General features: G+C 39.3%; 1 protein-coding gene across 18 annotated transcripts in view; it reads right to left on the bottom strand.

Annotated features, from left to right (window-relative positions):
* Window positions 1–2,348: 2,348 nt before the first annotated feature.
* col13a1 (collagen, type XIII, alpha 1) overlaps window positions 2,349–18,143 on the bottom strand; it is a 203,537-nt gene continuing 187,742 nt past the window's right edge. For 16 of the 18 annotated variants that reach the window (XM_055502806.1, XM_055502799.1, XM_055502800.1 and 13 more), the window contains 4 exons: window positions 10,689–10,775; window positions 9,991–10,068; window positions 8,048–8,086; window positions 2,349–3,631 (listed from right to left, as the gene is read on the bottom strand). In XM_055502806.1, the coding sequence (XP_055358781.1) occupies window positions 3,599–3,631; window positions 8,048–8,086; window positions 9,991–10,068; window positions 10,689–10,775 (237 nt within the window). In that variant the 3' untranslated portion in view covers window positions 2,349–3,598. The remainder of the gene's footprint in view (window positions 3,632–8,047; window positions 8,087–9,990; window positions 10,069–10,688; window positions 10,776–18,143) is intronic. The other 2 variants (XM_055502798.1, XM_055502808.1) reach the window with 1 other exon arrangement.

Raw genomic sequence — 18,143 nt, 5'->3', positions numbered from 1 at the left:
TCAGGCATTGAACATCACACAGAAACCAATCTAATATCAAACGAAAACATTTTGTCCACAGAATACGATGACACCAGTTTCATGGAAGTTGAAAGTTCTGGTGCATCTAAACCAGAACCTGTGTCCAAATGAAGTCTCTCGTTCTCTTTGATGAGCACATTCCACATTTTATGGCTGGTGGTCCCAGTTCTGGGAGAGGCAGCTTCTCAGTGATAAATGTGACAGCCTCTCCTTTTGGCATGATAAGCAGAGGTAGAATCCTGAGGGATTTACAGGTAGATCAACAAAGTGGACTCATGGTTCTTTGATATGGACCTTTGAGATGTTGGCGTCAATTGGTGCCTGTGGTGATAGAAGCCAGTCTCCTGTTGTGGAGAAAGATTCAGGGTCCCTTATCTCTGGGGACTGAAAGGGACGTAGGGGCTCTTCAAAGGAGGGAGTTAAGTTCACATGTAGGTCAGGTTACCTCAGTCCAGACGTGGATTGCTACACATCTGTACCCGATATATTTACTGTATAGGTCTAGAACATCTGACGCTTTGACATAACAGAACTTCTCTGGCCAGTTTAAGTTTCACGTAACTAAAATGTGCGGCACACCTACTATACTAATCCTCCACAGAATCTTTTCCATGAAAAGCTTTGACTGCAGAAACTTCCACTTTCTGTAATTCTGCCTCATTAAAGGGAACCCTCCCACCTTCGTAATCCTGAATCTTATGCACTGGTGGGATTTTCGGGGCACACTCGCTTATTAAAAATCTCATTCCTCACATGGTCCAAAGACATGCATTAGGTTGATTGGTCACTCTGAATTGGGTTAGGGTTAAACTCTAAATGCCCGTAGGCCCGTGTGTGTGTGTGAATGGTTGTCTGTCTGTGCGTTGCCCTGCGATGGACTGGCGACCTGACTTGCCCAAAGACAGCTGGGATAGGCTTCAGCACCCGCAACCTTGCATGTGAAGGTAGAAAATGGATGAATGTAATAAGCCTTCTTTGAGAAAAACATCAATTACAGTCAATAAAAACCTGTACCCGTCGTTGTAGTTTGATAACACCTGCATGTTACACAAGTCTCTCTTGTTACTAACAGACAATTTCGAGGAATCCCTACCTGTAGTTTGGCTAAACCATGGTGACAAACCAGCTGTTCATGACACATTCTTTCTTCAAAGTGCGATTCCAAAAACAAATCCGACACCCAAAATACTGTTAGCAGCTGTGTTCCAGTTGACTATCGCCATTACAAAGGAATTCGTTAAAAAGGTGAATTACAATGTACAGGATCAGACTTGCCACAGAGAGACCAAAAACGCATGGAACTCGCAGCCATCCGCCTCGTCATCCGGACTGGGCTTGTAGTTGATATCCTGGAGCGATGGGGTTGTAAAAGCTGCTGCTCCATTATCCTGAGACGATTCAAATCCCTTGTAATTGATGGCAAACTTTGTTCACTAGAGGCCAATCGCAGGACATAAGCTCAAAAATTGGACAATTTGACCTGTTTTCTTTGCTGCAAAGTTGATCGCTAATTTGTTTAATGTAGCTGCTTTGTGCTGTTTAAAGGACCAGTGGTCGGAAAAATTTTGAAACAAAAGAGTGAAATATTTATGAAACCCCACCATTAATAAGATAACAAGCGTGAGCACCTTTTTTTAAACACTGCATCATTTTAAGTGCTTTAAGTTTATTATATTAAGCTACATTTAAAGACAATAAAATGAATCATCATTATTATGTAAATGCCTTTATTAAACACCTATTAGGTGTGCCTAATAAAGAAGAATATAGCTATATATACAGTCAAGCCCAAAATTATTTATTCCCCTGACAAATACTTTTATTCAACCAGCTTTTTTTTTACTGGAAACGACACAGGTTTCCTCAAAAATAATAAGAGGATGTACAAGAGGCATCATTGTGGAAAAAATGATCAGTCATATTCTATGAAGAATACCCTCCAACGTGAAAGGGTTGGAGCCGATTGCTAAAGATGAATAAACAAAAAATACCAGGTAACAGCTAACAAGCGTTGATCGCTGTAATAGCCAATAAAGGCTTTCTTATTAATTATTAAGAAGTATAATGTAAAAAATGTCACCTTTTTTCAAAGGTAAATCAAAGATGAATAATCATTTTCTTCCACAATGATGCCTCTTGTACATTGCCCTGGGACAATGAAGATGCCTGTGTCATTTCCGGACAAAAACAAACAAACAAATAAAAAACCATGCTGGTTGAATTAAAGTAACTTTAGGTCAGATTTTGCCAGGGGTACGAACTCAGTAGTATACTACATCATTCCAGTTTTCAGTATAGAAGCAGTAAACAAAACTGATGACACAATGTTTTTGTTAATGTCATTTTTTATGCTGCTTTTCTTTACGTGGCATTGCTTTGAGATTTTTCAGGCACCAGACACAAAAATTACTGATAAAACAGATTAGCTACATCATTACCATTAGGTATACTTATCCTAGAATGAATCAGAAATTCTGCACACAAAAACTGGAAACAGAGAAGAAATAAGAGTGAAACATTATCTTGACTCGGCTCTGTTACACCAGTCGTCAATATGACATCAGGAATGGTTCTGTACATTTACTTTGAAAAAGGATGTCTTTTGTAATCGACACAATGACAAAGGGCATTTTAGCTGTTAGCCACTGGCCAAAGTTTCTTTACTGTTACTACAGTAACAGCAGTAAACATATTCTAAGTGTAGTGTTGTGTTTTTCTTGACAAAGGCAATTCATTATCTGAAAAATATAATTCTCTGCTGACATTTTGTGCATCTCAAACAAGATTTGTATTTGCATAGAATGTATTCTTATGGTTCTAACTGAGACTCAATATAAAGTAGGCAAATTGAGATATGTAAAGGCTTGCAAGACACCAAAATACTTTACGAAAACGAAAAGATTTACATGTATTGAGGAACATTAACATGTATGTTCAGGCATAAACATCATGCTACACAAAAGCAATTTATTTACAAAAGACTGAGCTCATACAGCTACAGCACTGAATCATGTCCTGTCCAGACACCGTCTATATGGCTGCATTCAAAGTCTTCCTTTGCACAACACAATCTTTCAAATGAAATCTCATAGCTGCAGGTAAAGGGTTTTTGGAAAAGGCAATGCCAATAAGGAATCATCATGGTCTCCCTTTGTTTTCTTCTTTCTCTTCATTGAAACTCATGTCAACTTTTTCTGAGCTGCTCTGAAATCCTTATCACAGTTAACAGTACTGACTTCACATCAGACAGTAAATATATGCCACAGTGCCTCACCTCTGTCGTAGATAGTAGACATATAGATTAGAGTACATACGTAGAGTGTATGCCCTCAATAAAACACATTCTGTAGCAAGGAAAGTATGTCATGGTTGTCCTATACAAAGAGCCTTCAATGACTATGCCGAGAATGAAGCAAGGTTTCCATTCCAGCCTTTTTTTAGTCATTGTTGCCTCCGACTTTACTGGCCCTCAACCCAGTGTCCCAAAAAATGCTCCATTGTGGGTAGAAAAAACAAAGAGATACAAATGTCTTCAAGTGTCCTTTCTGTGGCTTCATTGAGACAGTCTGTGGCTGTGCTACTTCTTAGCCAACTGGAAAGGATGCTGGCCCTTTAAACACGTATAAAATAGTTTATGCACTTTAGAAACAAAAGCCAAACATATAACTTATATAATGTACTGTGCGTTGCTTTTCCCAGAGTTATTTAGGCTAGAATGCTAAATATTAACTTTACTGTAGTTCTTCAAATTGATCAGTGGCCACAAAACCTAGACCTGTTATGGACTGAAAACTTTCAATAAAATTTGCATTTCATGGAATACAAGTGTCTGTTGTGCTGGCATTTGGCACTTTAGGAAAGCCCTGATCTCAAGTGTGGTGCAGCATTACAGTCTTACTAATTTTATTTTGACGAAGATTTTTCTCCACTTCAGGTCAGATGTTTGCTTTAGTTTAAATTTGTTATGCTCTATGTCTGGACTTCACTGGACATCATGGGAGCTACATTAGTACAATACAGTAAAAGCTGTTTTGTTAATAAAACTCAAACAAACAAAATCGTTTAGTTCATGTCACACAATCTCAAAACGAATCGCTAAAGACGATTAGTTTTGAATTAGTATTTAAGACAATGGTTGCACTTTCACATTCTGTAAAAATAAAATCACTTTGTTGTGACCAAAAAAGAAAAATGTTTTTTTGTATCATTGCTGAGTTTTTTTCTAGGTTCTTAACCTGCCCCTGGAAACAAAATACATACATGTACACACAAGGGTTTATGAAGTTTCTAAAATTAGAAACATCCAACAAAGAGTCTCAGGTATGAAAAACTGGACAGCACCTGGCCCTGACGTGATCCACGCCTACTGGCTAAAGAAGCTCACTGCAATCCATGAGCGCCTGGCTGCACAAATGAACTAGCTACTAAGGGAGGGGACCCACCCTGAATGGCTAACCGAACAATCCTGATAATGAAGGATCCCTCAAAGGGTACAGTCCCATCCAACTACCGGCCAATAACCTGCCTCTCCACAACATGGAAGCTCATGTCAGACATCATCGCAGCTAAGATAAGTGGGCACATGGGTCAATACATGAGCGAAGCACAGAAGGGCATTGGTAAGGATACCAGAGGAGCCAAACACCAACTCCTGGTTGACAGAACAATCCAAGACTCTGCAGTCTTGGGCAATATTGCCCAAGACTGCAGAGTGCGACACACCAACCTGTGCACAGCCTGGATCGACTACAAGAAAGCCTATGACTCAATGCCACACACATGGATCACTGAATGCTTGGAGCTGTACAACATCAATAGAACTCTAAGGACCTTGATTGGAAACTCGATGAGGTTTTGGAGAACCACCCTTGAAGCCAATGGGAAGCCACTTGCCCAAGTATTCATCAAATATGGCATATACTAAGGAGATGCACTGTCCCCACTGCTGTTCTGCATAGGTCTGAATCCCCTCAGCCAAATAATAAACAAGACTGGCTATGGATGCCGACTCCGGAACGGGGCCACCATAAGTCACCTCCTCTACATGGATGACATCAAGCTTTATGCCAAGAGTGAGCGAGACATCGAATCGCTGATCCACACCACCAGGATCTACAGCTCAGACGTTGGGATGTCATTCGGGCTTAAGAAATGTGGGAGGATGGTGACAAAGAGAGGCAAGGTAATCCACACAGAAGGGGTCTCACTCCCAGAAGGAACAATAGCAGACATTGAGGACAATTACAAGTACCCTGGAATGCGACAGGCGAATGGCAACCTTGAACAGGCAACAAGGAATGCTGCAACAGCCAAATACCTCCAACGAGTAAGGCAAGTCCTAAGAAGCCAGCTCAATGGTAAGAACAAATCCCGGGCAATAAACAGCTACACCCTGCCAGTTATCAGATACCCTGCGGGAATAATAAGGTGGCCAAAGGAAGAGATACAGACCACAGATGTTAAGACACGAAAGCTCCTCACCATGCATGGAGGGTTCCACCCCAAATCCAGCACCCTGAGACTGTACGCTAGCCGCAAGAAAAAAGGCAGAGGACTAGTGAGCGTGAGAGCCACTATCCGGGATGAAACATGCAAGATCCATAAGTACATTAAGGACAAGGCCCCCGACAGATGATGTGCTCAGTGAATGTCTCAGGCAGTGGAGAACAGAGGATGAGATGCTGGAAGAGGGACCATCATGGGAGGACAAGCCCCTACACGGGATGTACCACCGGAAAATAAGAAGTGGCTGATCTCAACAAATCCTATCAATGGCTTGAAAGGGCTGGGCTGAAGGACAGCACAGAGACACTGGCTGCACAGGAGCAGGCCCTGAACACCAGAGCCATAGAAACCCAGATCTACCACACCAGGCAAGACCCAAAGTGTAGACTGTGCAAAGAGGCCACTGAGATGGTCCAGCACATAATTGCAGGGTGTAAGATGCTGGCAGGAAAAGCATACATGGAATGCCATAACCAAGTGGCTGGCATAGTATACAGAAACATCTGCGCGGAGTATGGGCTGGAAACCCCAAGGTCAAAGTGGGAAACACCTCCCAAGGTGGTAGAGAACGAGCGAGCCAAGATCCTGTGGGACTTCCAGATAAAGACGGACAGAATGGTAATGGCGAACCAACCAGACATTGTGGTGGTGGACAAAGAGCAGAGGAAAGCCGTAGTGGTGGATGTGGCAATACCAAGCGATGGCAACATCAGGAAAAGGGAACATGGACCGCCATAACCAAGTAGCCTAGTAGCATAGTGTACAGGAACATCTGTGCTGAGTATAGGCTGGAAGTCCCATAGTCCAAATGTGACACACCTCCAAAGGTGGTAGAGAATGACTGAGCTAAGATCCTGTGGGACATCAAGATGAAAACTGACAAGCTGGTAATGGCCAATCGACATAGTAGTGGTGGACAAACAAGAGAAAAAGGCTGTAGTGCTAGATGTAGCAATCCCAGGTGATAGCAACATTAGAAAAAAAGGAGCACCAAAAGATCAAGAAGTACCAAGAGCTAAAAGATATAGAAGATATGATTCAAGATTCAAAAAACTTTATTAATCCCAAAGGGAAATTATTTTGCACACTTTGATCGCTGTCACAGTTGGAGGTACACACAAGAAGGCAGGGAAGTTAAAAATAACTCACATCTAATTATTAGTTAAAGTTTTATTATACATTTTATTGCACAGATGAGATTAACCCTTACAGAGAGAGGATGAGTTGTACAGGAAGGAAGGATCTGCAGTATTGTATCGTGGCAGCAGATGAATCAAATTGTGATCCGATTTTCCCAGAGGGGGGAGAGCAGTGGAAGAGTAGGAATCCTTAACATTGGCATACATTAGGTCCAGTGGCTTCACACCTCTGATGGGACAGCTCACAAACTGGGTGAATATAGGAAGTGACTTGTCGATGCTGGTGTGATTAAAGTCACCGGAAATCATAAAGAAAGCATCAGGATGTCTGGACTGCAGGCTGGAGGCGGACGTCACATGCCGCAGCAGCATTCGCGGAGGGGGGGTGTAAACGGCGATTAGGATAACGTAGGGAAACCCTGAGTAGATAATTTGGACGGATGCCCACGTCCAGCAGTTCGATGTCAGGGCTGCAATACCACTCTTTGACCATTGAAGTGTGCTGCAGGAAGGCTTGTGCCTGTGCACTTAGCATACATGTGGAGAGTGAGGGCAGACGGTGTACCTGTAGTGATATAAACACTAGGGGCTGTAACTCCCTATAGGGATAGGGTATATATATATATATATACCCTATCCCTATATATATATATATATATATATATATATATATATATATATATATATATATATATATATATATATATATATATATATATATATATATATATATATATATATATATACATACTATTGATTGTGCTTCTTAACCTATTTTGTTGTTTATTGTTAATAATCTACACACACACTGACTCATACACACACATATATATATATATATACACACACACACACACACACACACACACACACATATATATATACATATATATATATACACACACACACACACACATATATATATATATATATATGTGTGTGTGTGTATATATATATATATGTGTGTGTGTATGAGTCAGTGTGTGTGTAGATTATACTTTTAAATTTAGAGATAAATATTTTATGAATGTTAGTATATAGTATATATATTAGTATATATACAAAATGTTTGCTTCCTTAGCCCACAGTGAGACCAGAGTCACAGAATACAAATTTGTAGAGAGATGTGTTGATGGTTTACTTTTTCATTTATATGGAAATGGGAAATCTGGGCTGTTATTGGTTAAGCAACAGAATAGTTAAAATAAAATAAATATCTTATATACAATCACACAAGCCATTCCAAAGTTATCGTCACTGCAAAGAAAAAGCAAAGGGCAAATTCAAACATTAGTTCAAACAATTCTAATTGTAGTTTTTGCATACAGAAGCTTGTCGCTACTGAGGAACAAACCAATACAATAGTAAATGTTCTAACTTACTTTATTCCAGCAGCCTGGTACAGGTAAGCCATCCTCGCCCTGAAAAATGGAAATAGAAGTACCTCATGATCATCATGCATGTATTTGATACAACACACATGCAAAAAGGTCAGGTGTAATCACCTGACTTTGACTGGTAACACAGCCCTGAGCAGTTAAACCATTGACTCTATTAAACCCCTGAGAGTGTGCTGTGGTACCTGGTACCAAACAACAACTCAAATTGTTGTGCTCAATTCCTGAAAAATTTTGGTTCCAGTTGTGTCAGGTCTTATACCTTCCAAGGTGTCTTCAAAATAACTTTTGTGTTGAATTGGAACTATAGAAATATAACTGAATTGATTTGAATGATGAACATTTCTCTGCAGAACATTGTCCAAAGAATCACACTGCTCCATCTTACCACCAGTTCATCGATGAATCATCAGAACAAGCTGCAATGCACTTGTAATTGCAATGTGTAATCTCAAACTTTTTTATTCAAACCAGCACAAAAGGAGTGAAGCTAAAGTAGGTCATCTAGTAGAACAGAGCACATGAAACCAAGAACACCATTTTAGAAATGTTCTGACCAGATGTGACCATCAAAGTGGCCCTTAGCAGACTTGTTATGCCTGATTGGCCATATACAGTACCGTTATCGACACTTACTCCAACATAATATTTGTATAATAATATTGAGGGTGCTCTTTGTGGGCAAACAAAACTATCTAGCTATGTGACAGGCAAGGAAACTAAAGTCATCTTATACTGTAGTCCAACTCAGAATGTGCTGTTCTTCGTGGCTCCTCCCAGCCAAGTTTGTATGTGTAGGTAGTTTGTGTGTAATGTTGAATACTGTCACTAGACATCAAATGGTTAGATATGGTCAGTGTTGATGTTCTTGCTGAACATCCTCTTCTGTTGTGGTTATGTGGTCAGTGTTCACCCAAAGGAATATCACTGTTAAACACATTTTTCTGCTTGCAACAATTGATGTAATGCCACCTCTTCCACGTGAAAGAAAAGCCTAGGCTTTATAGAAGAGGTTATCCACAAACCCATCATTATTATGTCTCCTTCTGCTGCACCAAGCCAAAAGATAAGAAAATCACACAGCTGCCTTATTGTCACTAATTCTATATGTGCTTTGTTACACAATTTGGTGGTCCATACAAGTTGCATTGTGTGACAGTTTGATACAGGCAGTGTTGGCCTTACCCTTTTTGGTGCCCTAGGCGAAATTATGATTTTGTACCCCCTTTGCCGCATACATGGCAAACATTATAAAATTAAAAACAACGGGCTTGGAGCTGCAGCCCCTTTGGCAGGTGGCGCCCTAGGTGACCGCCTCGTTCGCCTATGCCCGTAGCCGGCTCTGGATGAGGGCATAAGCAATGGGGTGGACTTATTAGCTCATGCAATAAAGTTAAAAGTTTGACATCTTCAGTCAAATTAGCAAGTAAAATATAGCAGTTAGCAGTTATTGAATAGGTCATTGTTTTCTATAGTGTTTTAATGTTATTTAAAATGTCTAATATTAAACAGTTAATTATTTCTGCAGACTGAATATGATAAAATGATACTGATAGATCGATCACATTAACATGCAAGAAACACAGGATTGAATATGAGCAGCTTTAGTGAACTGTATATACAAATAGAAAGGAATGGTAGCTTATAATATATCTATTGCATGCCTGGCATTTAGGATATGTTGTTTAGTTTGTTAACAATTTCCAAGCTTTGAATTAAAAAGATAATTCTGGCTCTATAACTATTGATATTAGTCATTTGATTATAGAAAGTTAGTTAGATTCCAGAATAGGGAAATGCTTCTTCTCCCTCTGTGTTTGATTTAGAGTTGGTAAGCACACTTCAACCTCCATGCAGACAGTTAAAAGCATGTCATAGACAGCTAGTAATGTGCTGCGAGAAGTGTAGGGAAAGAAAGTACACCATACCACAGGGCAAGGGGCATCCAGCCCATCCAGGCCTGGCAAGCCTGGTTCACCTTTCTCCCCTTTAAAGCCTCGGAATCCCTGTTTGTGAAATCAACCATATAAAAAGATGTTTTGGAGCTCATCCCACCTCCACTGCCTCATAGCAGTGAGATCGCCACCTCTGTGCACTAGAAGCAGTTGTCCTAAACATGCAGGATACCTGGGATGGACAGGAACTGGGTTCACCGAATTTAGTTGAAATGCTTTCAGGTGTATAGCGTAAGATCGGTATTACTTTGTTTTGGATTTGTTTTGCTATATAGTTTTGGGACAATGTCAAATGTAAGCTGGAAGGTGAAACATTTTCTGCCATTACCCAGATTCACCTCTTGGTTCCTGTCCATCTCGTATCTGGGGAAAAAAAAGTTCCTCGAGAAGAGTGGGCTGTGGTCCAAGCATATAGTAGTTCACCTGATTGACAATTATATTTAATTGTTTTGCACAATAATCTTCATAAATAATTCAAACAAGTTTCAATTATTCATTTAAGTGGACATACTGTATTTGGACACCAAAGCCTCTCTCCAGTTGATTAGAAACAATGAATATGAGCCAAAAGGAAGCTGACTGCTATAATCCGGCACCATGAGATGATGTTATATTCTAAAACAGTTTCACTTCCCTTTGCCTCTTCATGAAACCTCAGACTACAGACATACCAAAGGACAGGGGGCATCTAATCCAGGTGCTCCTTGGTCTCCCTTATCCCCTTTGGCCCCCCTGTTGCCCTTCTTGCCCCTCTCTCCCTGTAAACAACAGCATGTTACAAAAAGACAAACTTTAGTTCTCCTCACTGCGCTGCACATGAGGCAAACCTTGTTTTTTGTCTAGTGTGCGTACAAATACACCATAAAATTTAGGCAGTTCAAACATTAAGTGTATCTGATGCTGTATTCAAACACTATCAGTATTTACTTTAGGTTTAGTGGAAAGGGAAGGTAAGTAAAGCACATTAGGGGAGAGAAATTAAAGCCAGTGCAACTGGTAAGCAGTTTCTTTTAGGAATCTTATTATGGAACAGCCACAAAATGATGTACTAAACTATTGACGCCAAATACAAGTCTTGCATATTCTTCCCCTCAGCCCCCTGTAGCCTCAATGTTCTATGTCACTTCCTCTCATTTAGACACAGGTATTCTGCCTTACTATGACTGACTTTCATGCCTCTTCTTTCCAGAACAAACCTTTACCTCTCCAGCTTTTGTTATACCTGCTCTCACTGCAGATCACAAAATCATCCGCAAACATCATTGTCAGATTTCTGTCTGACCTCATCTGTCAACCTGTCCATCATCAAAGCTGATCCTTGGTGTAGTCCCACCTATACCTTGAACTTTTCTGTCTGACCTACAACATGTCTCACTACCACGATACTCCTCTCATACATGTCCTGCTCTACTCTAACGTACTTCTCTGTTGCTCCTGACAACCTCATACAGTACCACAGCTCCTCTCGTGGCATCCTGTCATACACCTTCTCTAAATCCACAAAGAAACAATGCAGCTTCTTCTGACCATCTTCTCCATCAATATTCTATGAACATATATGGCATCAGTGCTCTTTGGGACGTGAAACCATACTGCTGCTCAGAAATCTGCACCCCTAAGCTTGACTTCCCCTTTTCAACATCTTATTAAACATTTTAACATTCCCATATAATAAAAATTATATTATAAAGACCATAGATTTTTATTTAATTAAATGTGCCACAGTGAACAGAGAGAGAGAGAGAGAGACACACACACACACACACACACACACACACACACACACACACACACACACCCCTACAGTTGTAGCATTTCAAGGCGACAACCTTTTTTACTGCAGTACGGTTGCGTTGACACGGGGCAACTGGTGCATGGCCGACTAAGGATTTTTAATCTTGCAGTGGGCTGAAAAGAAATCTGAATGCTAGTCTCATTTTAACCACCAGGTGACGCAAAGTTGCTTAGTAGCCTCCACTGCAATGTAACTGAGGTGTAACCAACAGCGTAACCGATTGTTCATTTCTACTTGTAACATACATATATTACACCAAACCTATTTTATTATGTGTGGTCGAATGTGGTGAGTATTAAGCACAACAGTTTTCCATTAAACAAATACTGTAGCATTCAAATTGATTACTATCCATGACTACTCATTCCACAGTCACAATCCTATATCGTCTGATAGCCCAGTGGTTAAGCTGAGTGAGTCTTGTTTTGGCTGTGTGAGTTTGACTCCTAGTCTATGCTCTTCTCATGCAACTTTAATTTTTTTCTGAACAATGTAGATTATTGTTGATAGTTATTTTCTGTTCACGCCAAAGGTATAATTGCTCTGTCTAATTTAAGACAGACCTGTGCTGCTGTGACAGTGAGACATGTTTTCATTTTCCTCCCTCAGCTTTTTTTTCTTTAAATAACAGGCGTCTCTTGTATGTATACAATAGGTACACACTCACCACTCTAACATCTGATACAATATATTGGGTTAACATATTTCCATCTTTATGGGTCGTGGTTTACATATTATAATTAATAATGTAATACTTAATAGTAAAATAATTTGAGTGCGCATGGCCTTGTACTGATGTAGAGCGCAGTCCATCTGCGACTCCAGCCACTTAATCGCTTTACAGTGGTCATCCATCGTAACAGTTGAACTCTTTAACATGATGACAGAACTCAGCAGACCTACAGCGACTCTTTATTGCAGCAAAATGTTTGTTCCTCTCGTTCCCCTTTGTTTACTCTGTGTCTGCTCGAAACTGCAGGAGTGAGGAGGCTGTTTAGATCAGCAATGTCACCACTTACAGCAGAACCCGCTGTGGTTGATATAGGTTTACGTGCTCATACATACTGTAGATTTCACACCAGTTGTCAACATGTGGTTTATTTTAAAATTACACTCTCAGTTTCGAAAAAGCTTGTTTAGCAGAGGTGAATAATGCGTTTCTGCCGTTTCCTTACAGCACCTCACTTCATTGTTTTAAATTAATGGGGGAGCTTTCCCCCACAGTTACGCATTGATATGTAAATACCTACTGCACACCTAGACTACAGCAGCAGACTGTTGAAAGCTTTAGAGATGCCTGCCGGATTTCTTTACAACTCGCAGCAGAAAACCTCGGTTGGATTCTAGTGATGGGAAGTTTCGGTCTTTTAACTGACTTGAATCTTTAAGTCTCGTTCAGTAATGTGAACGTATCATTTCAAGTCAGTCGTTCATTTCGTTCATTTACAGCAGGTGGCGCTGTGGGCGTTGTAATAATGGCCGCGGTTCTCAAACACTACATACTACTATATACTGACCACTAGCAATTCAAACCGTCTGAAAACCTAGCAAATACGCACCACATTAACGTGACTCATGTCCTGCCTCTTCGCTGCCATTGTTGTTTAACAGTGCGACAGTCGCTTGGTAGCGGTCACATGATAAAAAAACAAACAAATGACCGATTCATAAAGAATCCTAGAAAACCCTAGAATCAAGAACAAACTGGAGCTCTTGCTGCTCGCTACAGAGCTTGCGCGGCTCGGCTGTCATGTGACAAGTGAACGAACAAACAATCCACATGAACGAGTCCCAAAGGAACTGTAGTACCTAAGCTTTATAGAAAAGAACTCTGAACAATTAATGATGAACGAGAATGATGAACTAAACCGCGCAGCCCGAGCTGACTTTTACATGACGGCTGGTAAAGTGAAAGTAAAACTTATTTTGACAATTAGTGAGACTTTTAAAGCAAAAAGTAACAATAGGGTCCCTGAAATATTTACCTGGCAATCATTTTATGATTGTGGCAGAGTATACAGGACCACAAAATCAACATGTTGATATAATGTTCGCAAGTATTTATTTACAAACAAAATTTACATTATATACATAATAACACCATACACATCTACATGAATCAAATCAAATCAAATAAATAAATGTCAGAAATCCGACATCGTTCATTTCCTTGTTTTTCAGTCCACACAGCACCATAGCTGAACCACAGCTGTGACTCGAAAACAGAACAAACGAAAGATCCATAAGAATCCTAGGAACGAATCAGGAACGAACTGGAGCACTTGCTCCGACACAACACTACTGGATTCTTCTCACTCAAACAATCCTGTAATGCGGACTACAGGTACTAAGCGCCTGGCATAACAACGAACAAAGCATCACAGACAAATCTACTCTGGCAGACTCATACCTCGACCTCAAAACAATGGTTCAACTAACTTGAAGTTTGGTAAGTAAGAACATGCTGTGTTTTTCACTGCTGCAATAGTATAGCCTTTTTGTTAGCTAACTAACGTTTGCATTGAGCCTTTTTTGGGGATTTGGGAAAATTGTAAGCGGTGAAAAATGTTTAACCGAACATGACCTGTCACATGTTAGCTAACCTAGCAATATGTCTTCATGGCACGTTTCTTAGCGGTGGAAAAAAGTTTTAACTACGTGTATCCATGTAAGCTAATTGACCAACAATATCACCAGAAGCTTTGTGAAGTTTAATGTCTGTAAGGACAAAAAAATGATTTTAATATACTCTGTCTATGTGTTCTGTTGCTGTTATTCCCATTCCTGTCATCAGTAAATGGTAAAATTCAGATTTTAAATTTAAAGTAAAGTAGTAAAATAGTAGTAAAATAAATACATTTGTTTTAGGTGTCTTTATCATTTCAATGGTTAGGTTTATTAAATTTAATTAGAAATTTGCGAAAAAATGATGCTTTGACTTTGCTTGAGACTAATTATTAGATAATCATTGCACTGAATATAAAGTTTTAAGTGAAATAGTCTAGCAGGTAAGTTGATGTTAATAAAGATTTTGACTTTAAATGAATATTGCATATATTGCGTGTATTGTACTCAAAATACAAATTTTTGCATTCTTTTGCAAGCATTGTTATTGTAAACACTTCAATTCTCAATTCTCACTTGGATTATAGCGTTATGTGATTTGAGCAAATATGCTTGGTGACTCACTAACCGAACTAAATAAGTGAAACAAAGTGAAACTAGAAAGAGTAATTTTGAGAGTAAAATTACGTGGGAGAGCTAATCTGCTGCCCCAACGATGCCAAATGCTGATTAAGCTGCTGACGTCAAAAAGTTGACTACGTCCAAAAGTTGAGTATGGTAAAACGATGAAAGCCATGAAACGAGAAAACGAGAAAACGAGAAAACGTGAACAAAGATTAAAATGATGACAAAAGATGGCAAGTACAGAGATGATGATTAAAAAGATGACCAAGGTCATACTACGACAAGATTAAAAATATGACAATGATTCAAAAGTTGACCAAGGTACTGTAAAAAGATGTCAAAGATTAAAAAGTTGACCAAGGTGTATTGTTGACAATCATAAATAAGTTGACTAGCTTTTTGATTTGAAGAAAGTATTTGTAAATAATTACTTAACTGTGTAATAATAACTAGTAAAAATTTACCATCATTCAATAGCAAGAATAGCCATATTAAAGCAAACGATTTAGATTAAGCCCTTTCAGAATAAAAGCACCCTAATAAGTGTGAGTGGTTATTTACTGAACTCTAAAATAGTCTCATTAACGATTGGTAAGTATTCAGAACCACAAATTTTTTAATCAACCTTGCATGTAAAGGTAATAAATTGTAATTGGTGCTTTTATTTTGAAAGGATTTAGAGGAAATGTGTGGGGGTAATAGCGTAACTGTCAATTAGTCTTTAGATAATCATAATTAACCCTTCAAAGGCAAAAACAGTGCAGTTAAAACTAATAAATTGCATTGGTGCTTTTATTTTGAAAGGACGTAGAGGAAGCACGTGTGGGTATTTACTAAACTGTTAATCTATCTTTAAATAGTCATAATTACCCATCTAAAAGCAGAAATATTGCTATTAAAGCTAAGTATTTGGTTTGGTGCTTTTATTTTGAAAGTATTTAGAGGAAGTGTGTGCTTAATTACTACACAATTCAATAGTGTAGTTGACTAATGAGTAATAAGCATGGAACTGCTCTGTACACTGAGCATCAGCAGTTTGACCTGTCAGTCAAATCTGCAGTTGCGCCGTCGCCATGGAGACGAAAGGCGGGAAAATCAGGCTCACTCTGCTCTATGAAAGCAGAGTTTCACCCTTGATAAATAGGTTTATTCCAGCAAAACCATAATAATTATTACAAAAATATTTTCATTTTATGAATCCCAAGGCTTCCGTGAACATGTGGAGTTAATTTTATGTTTGAGGACAAAAGCTTGTTGCCACAGTCCCAATTTCAAAATATTTCTCCTCCTGTGTTTTTCTCCAGACGTCTGCCGAAAATTATCATTAGAGTCTATGGGAGAATTGTAGGACCTCTCTGCGCTTTGAGGTCGATAGCGACTAAAGTATAGGTCTGAGGGTAAAGCCAGACACATCATTAGAAAGAAGACAAGTATGACTACGATTTAGTGAAATGATTACATTGATAGAGTAAAAATTGTGGCTGTAGTGATGGGTTAAAGACAGAAGTTCTGTCTTTAAAAAGCGCACCCTCTCACTCTCTAGCTGTGACATCACGCACTCTAGCTGACGCAATACACACTAATGGAAAAGCTGAAAATGTAACAAAAAACGCACTAAATTTAAACGCTCACAAGTTGAAAAGTATAGAAGATACGAGGACGCTGATTGATAAAGTTGAAAGATGATAGACGCTTTTAAGTTGAAATGACGTTTCTACGCCAAAGTATGACGATGATAGACGCTGATGAAAAGAGGGAAGTTGACAAAAAGTTGAACGATGATTTCCATAGACGACCATTATAAAAAACGATGAAAAAAGTTGAATAACGTTAAAAGTTGAAAAGCTAAAAACATGAAAATTAACAGCATTGATCGTCTAACGATGACGTACGTTGAGAACATGAAACGATTCTATGATAAAGTATGACGGCGCCATCACGAGATAAAGTTGACGAGAAGTTGACAAGGATTCCCATAGACGACCATTATAAAAAAACGATGAAAAACATTGAATAACCTTAAAAGTTGAAAAGCTGAAAACGTGAAAAGTAATAGCCCCCATCTCCCAAAGACGACACACGTTTAGAAAGTTGAACGGCGATACTACGACGAAGCGTTGAGAGGATGAAAGCGACCGAAACAAACAAACGGGGCGAAATAATAAGAAGAAAAAGAAAGAGCGAAGATATCAATAGTGTTAGAGCTGTTCAGCTCTCCCACTAATAAAGAGCAAAGATATCAATAGTGTGAGAGCTGTTCAGCTCAGAAACATTTGACTACTTACAGCTGGGTAGCAAACTCGAGCACATTAAATCGCAGGCTGAACTCAGCACAATGTAAATAAAGGTACGACTACACGTGGGAACACAGCGATAGAGATCTGCGTGTTCACGATTTGGTAGGAAAATGGCTCAGATTTATTTGCAACATCTCATTCTCCCACAGGAATAATTTAAACCCTCAATACAGCAGAGCTGTCTGTAATCACACGCCCCAGCTTTTTTGTCTGTTATTGGCCCACAGAAACGCCAGATCTAACAGAAACTCTGTCTTTCCCTTTACTTTAAAAACTGACATATTTCCTCATACAGGTCCGAATTTATTAATCATGTGATATAGTCTGGGCAAAATGATAATGCGATACCAACGTTGTCTTTTCAGAAATAAAAACTGAAAGACTGTTCCCACCAAGCCTCGAACCTGGGTCAAAAACTTTGAGGGTACACACCTTAAACACTATACTATCCAGGATTCACAAAAACAGCACCATCAACTGAATTACTGTTTTGGGAGTGTCTAATGCCTTTCTTCACAGTTCAGATTTCCCACCTTAACTGCACCAGCCAGAGTGACTGTTAAGAACATCCTGATACGCTTTATTCAAAAAACACTGATTACAGCAAACTGATGGAGTTGAACTGATAACCTTCTGCTTATCGGACTAAAGTGTTACCAATTGAATAAACAATATAACCGATATATAACCAATCAACATTACATACCAAAATATTATATTATATTCACATTACATTCACATGGTGGCAATAGTCCTCTGGTGGCTCACTGGGAATAGCGTTAGCCTGAGGAAGCAGGAGGATGTAGGTTCAAACCTCACTGTTCCTGCCAGATCTGTAAATGAGA

Source organism: Betta splendens, chromosome 15 (genome assembly GCF_900634795.4).
Source record: "Betta splendens chromosome 15, fBetSpl5.4, whole genome shotgun sequence".
NCBI lineage: Eukaryota > Metazoa > Chordata > Actinopteri > Anabantiformes > Osphronemidae > Betta > Betta splendens.
This window is presented reverse-complemented; position numbering and strand designations above follow the sequence as displayed.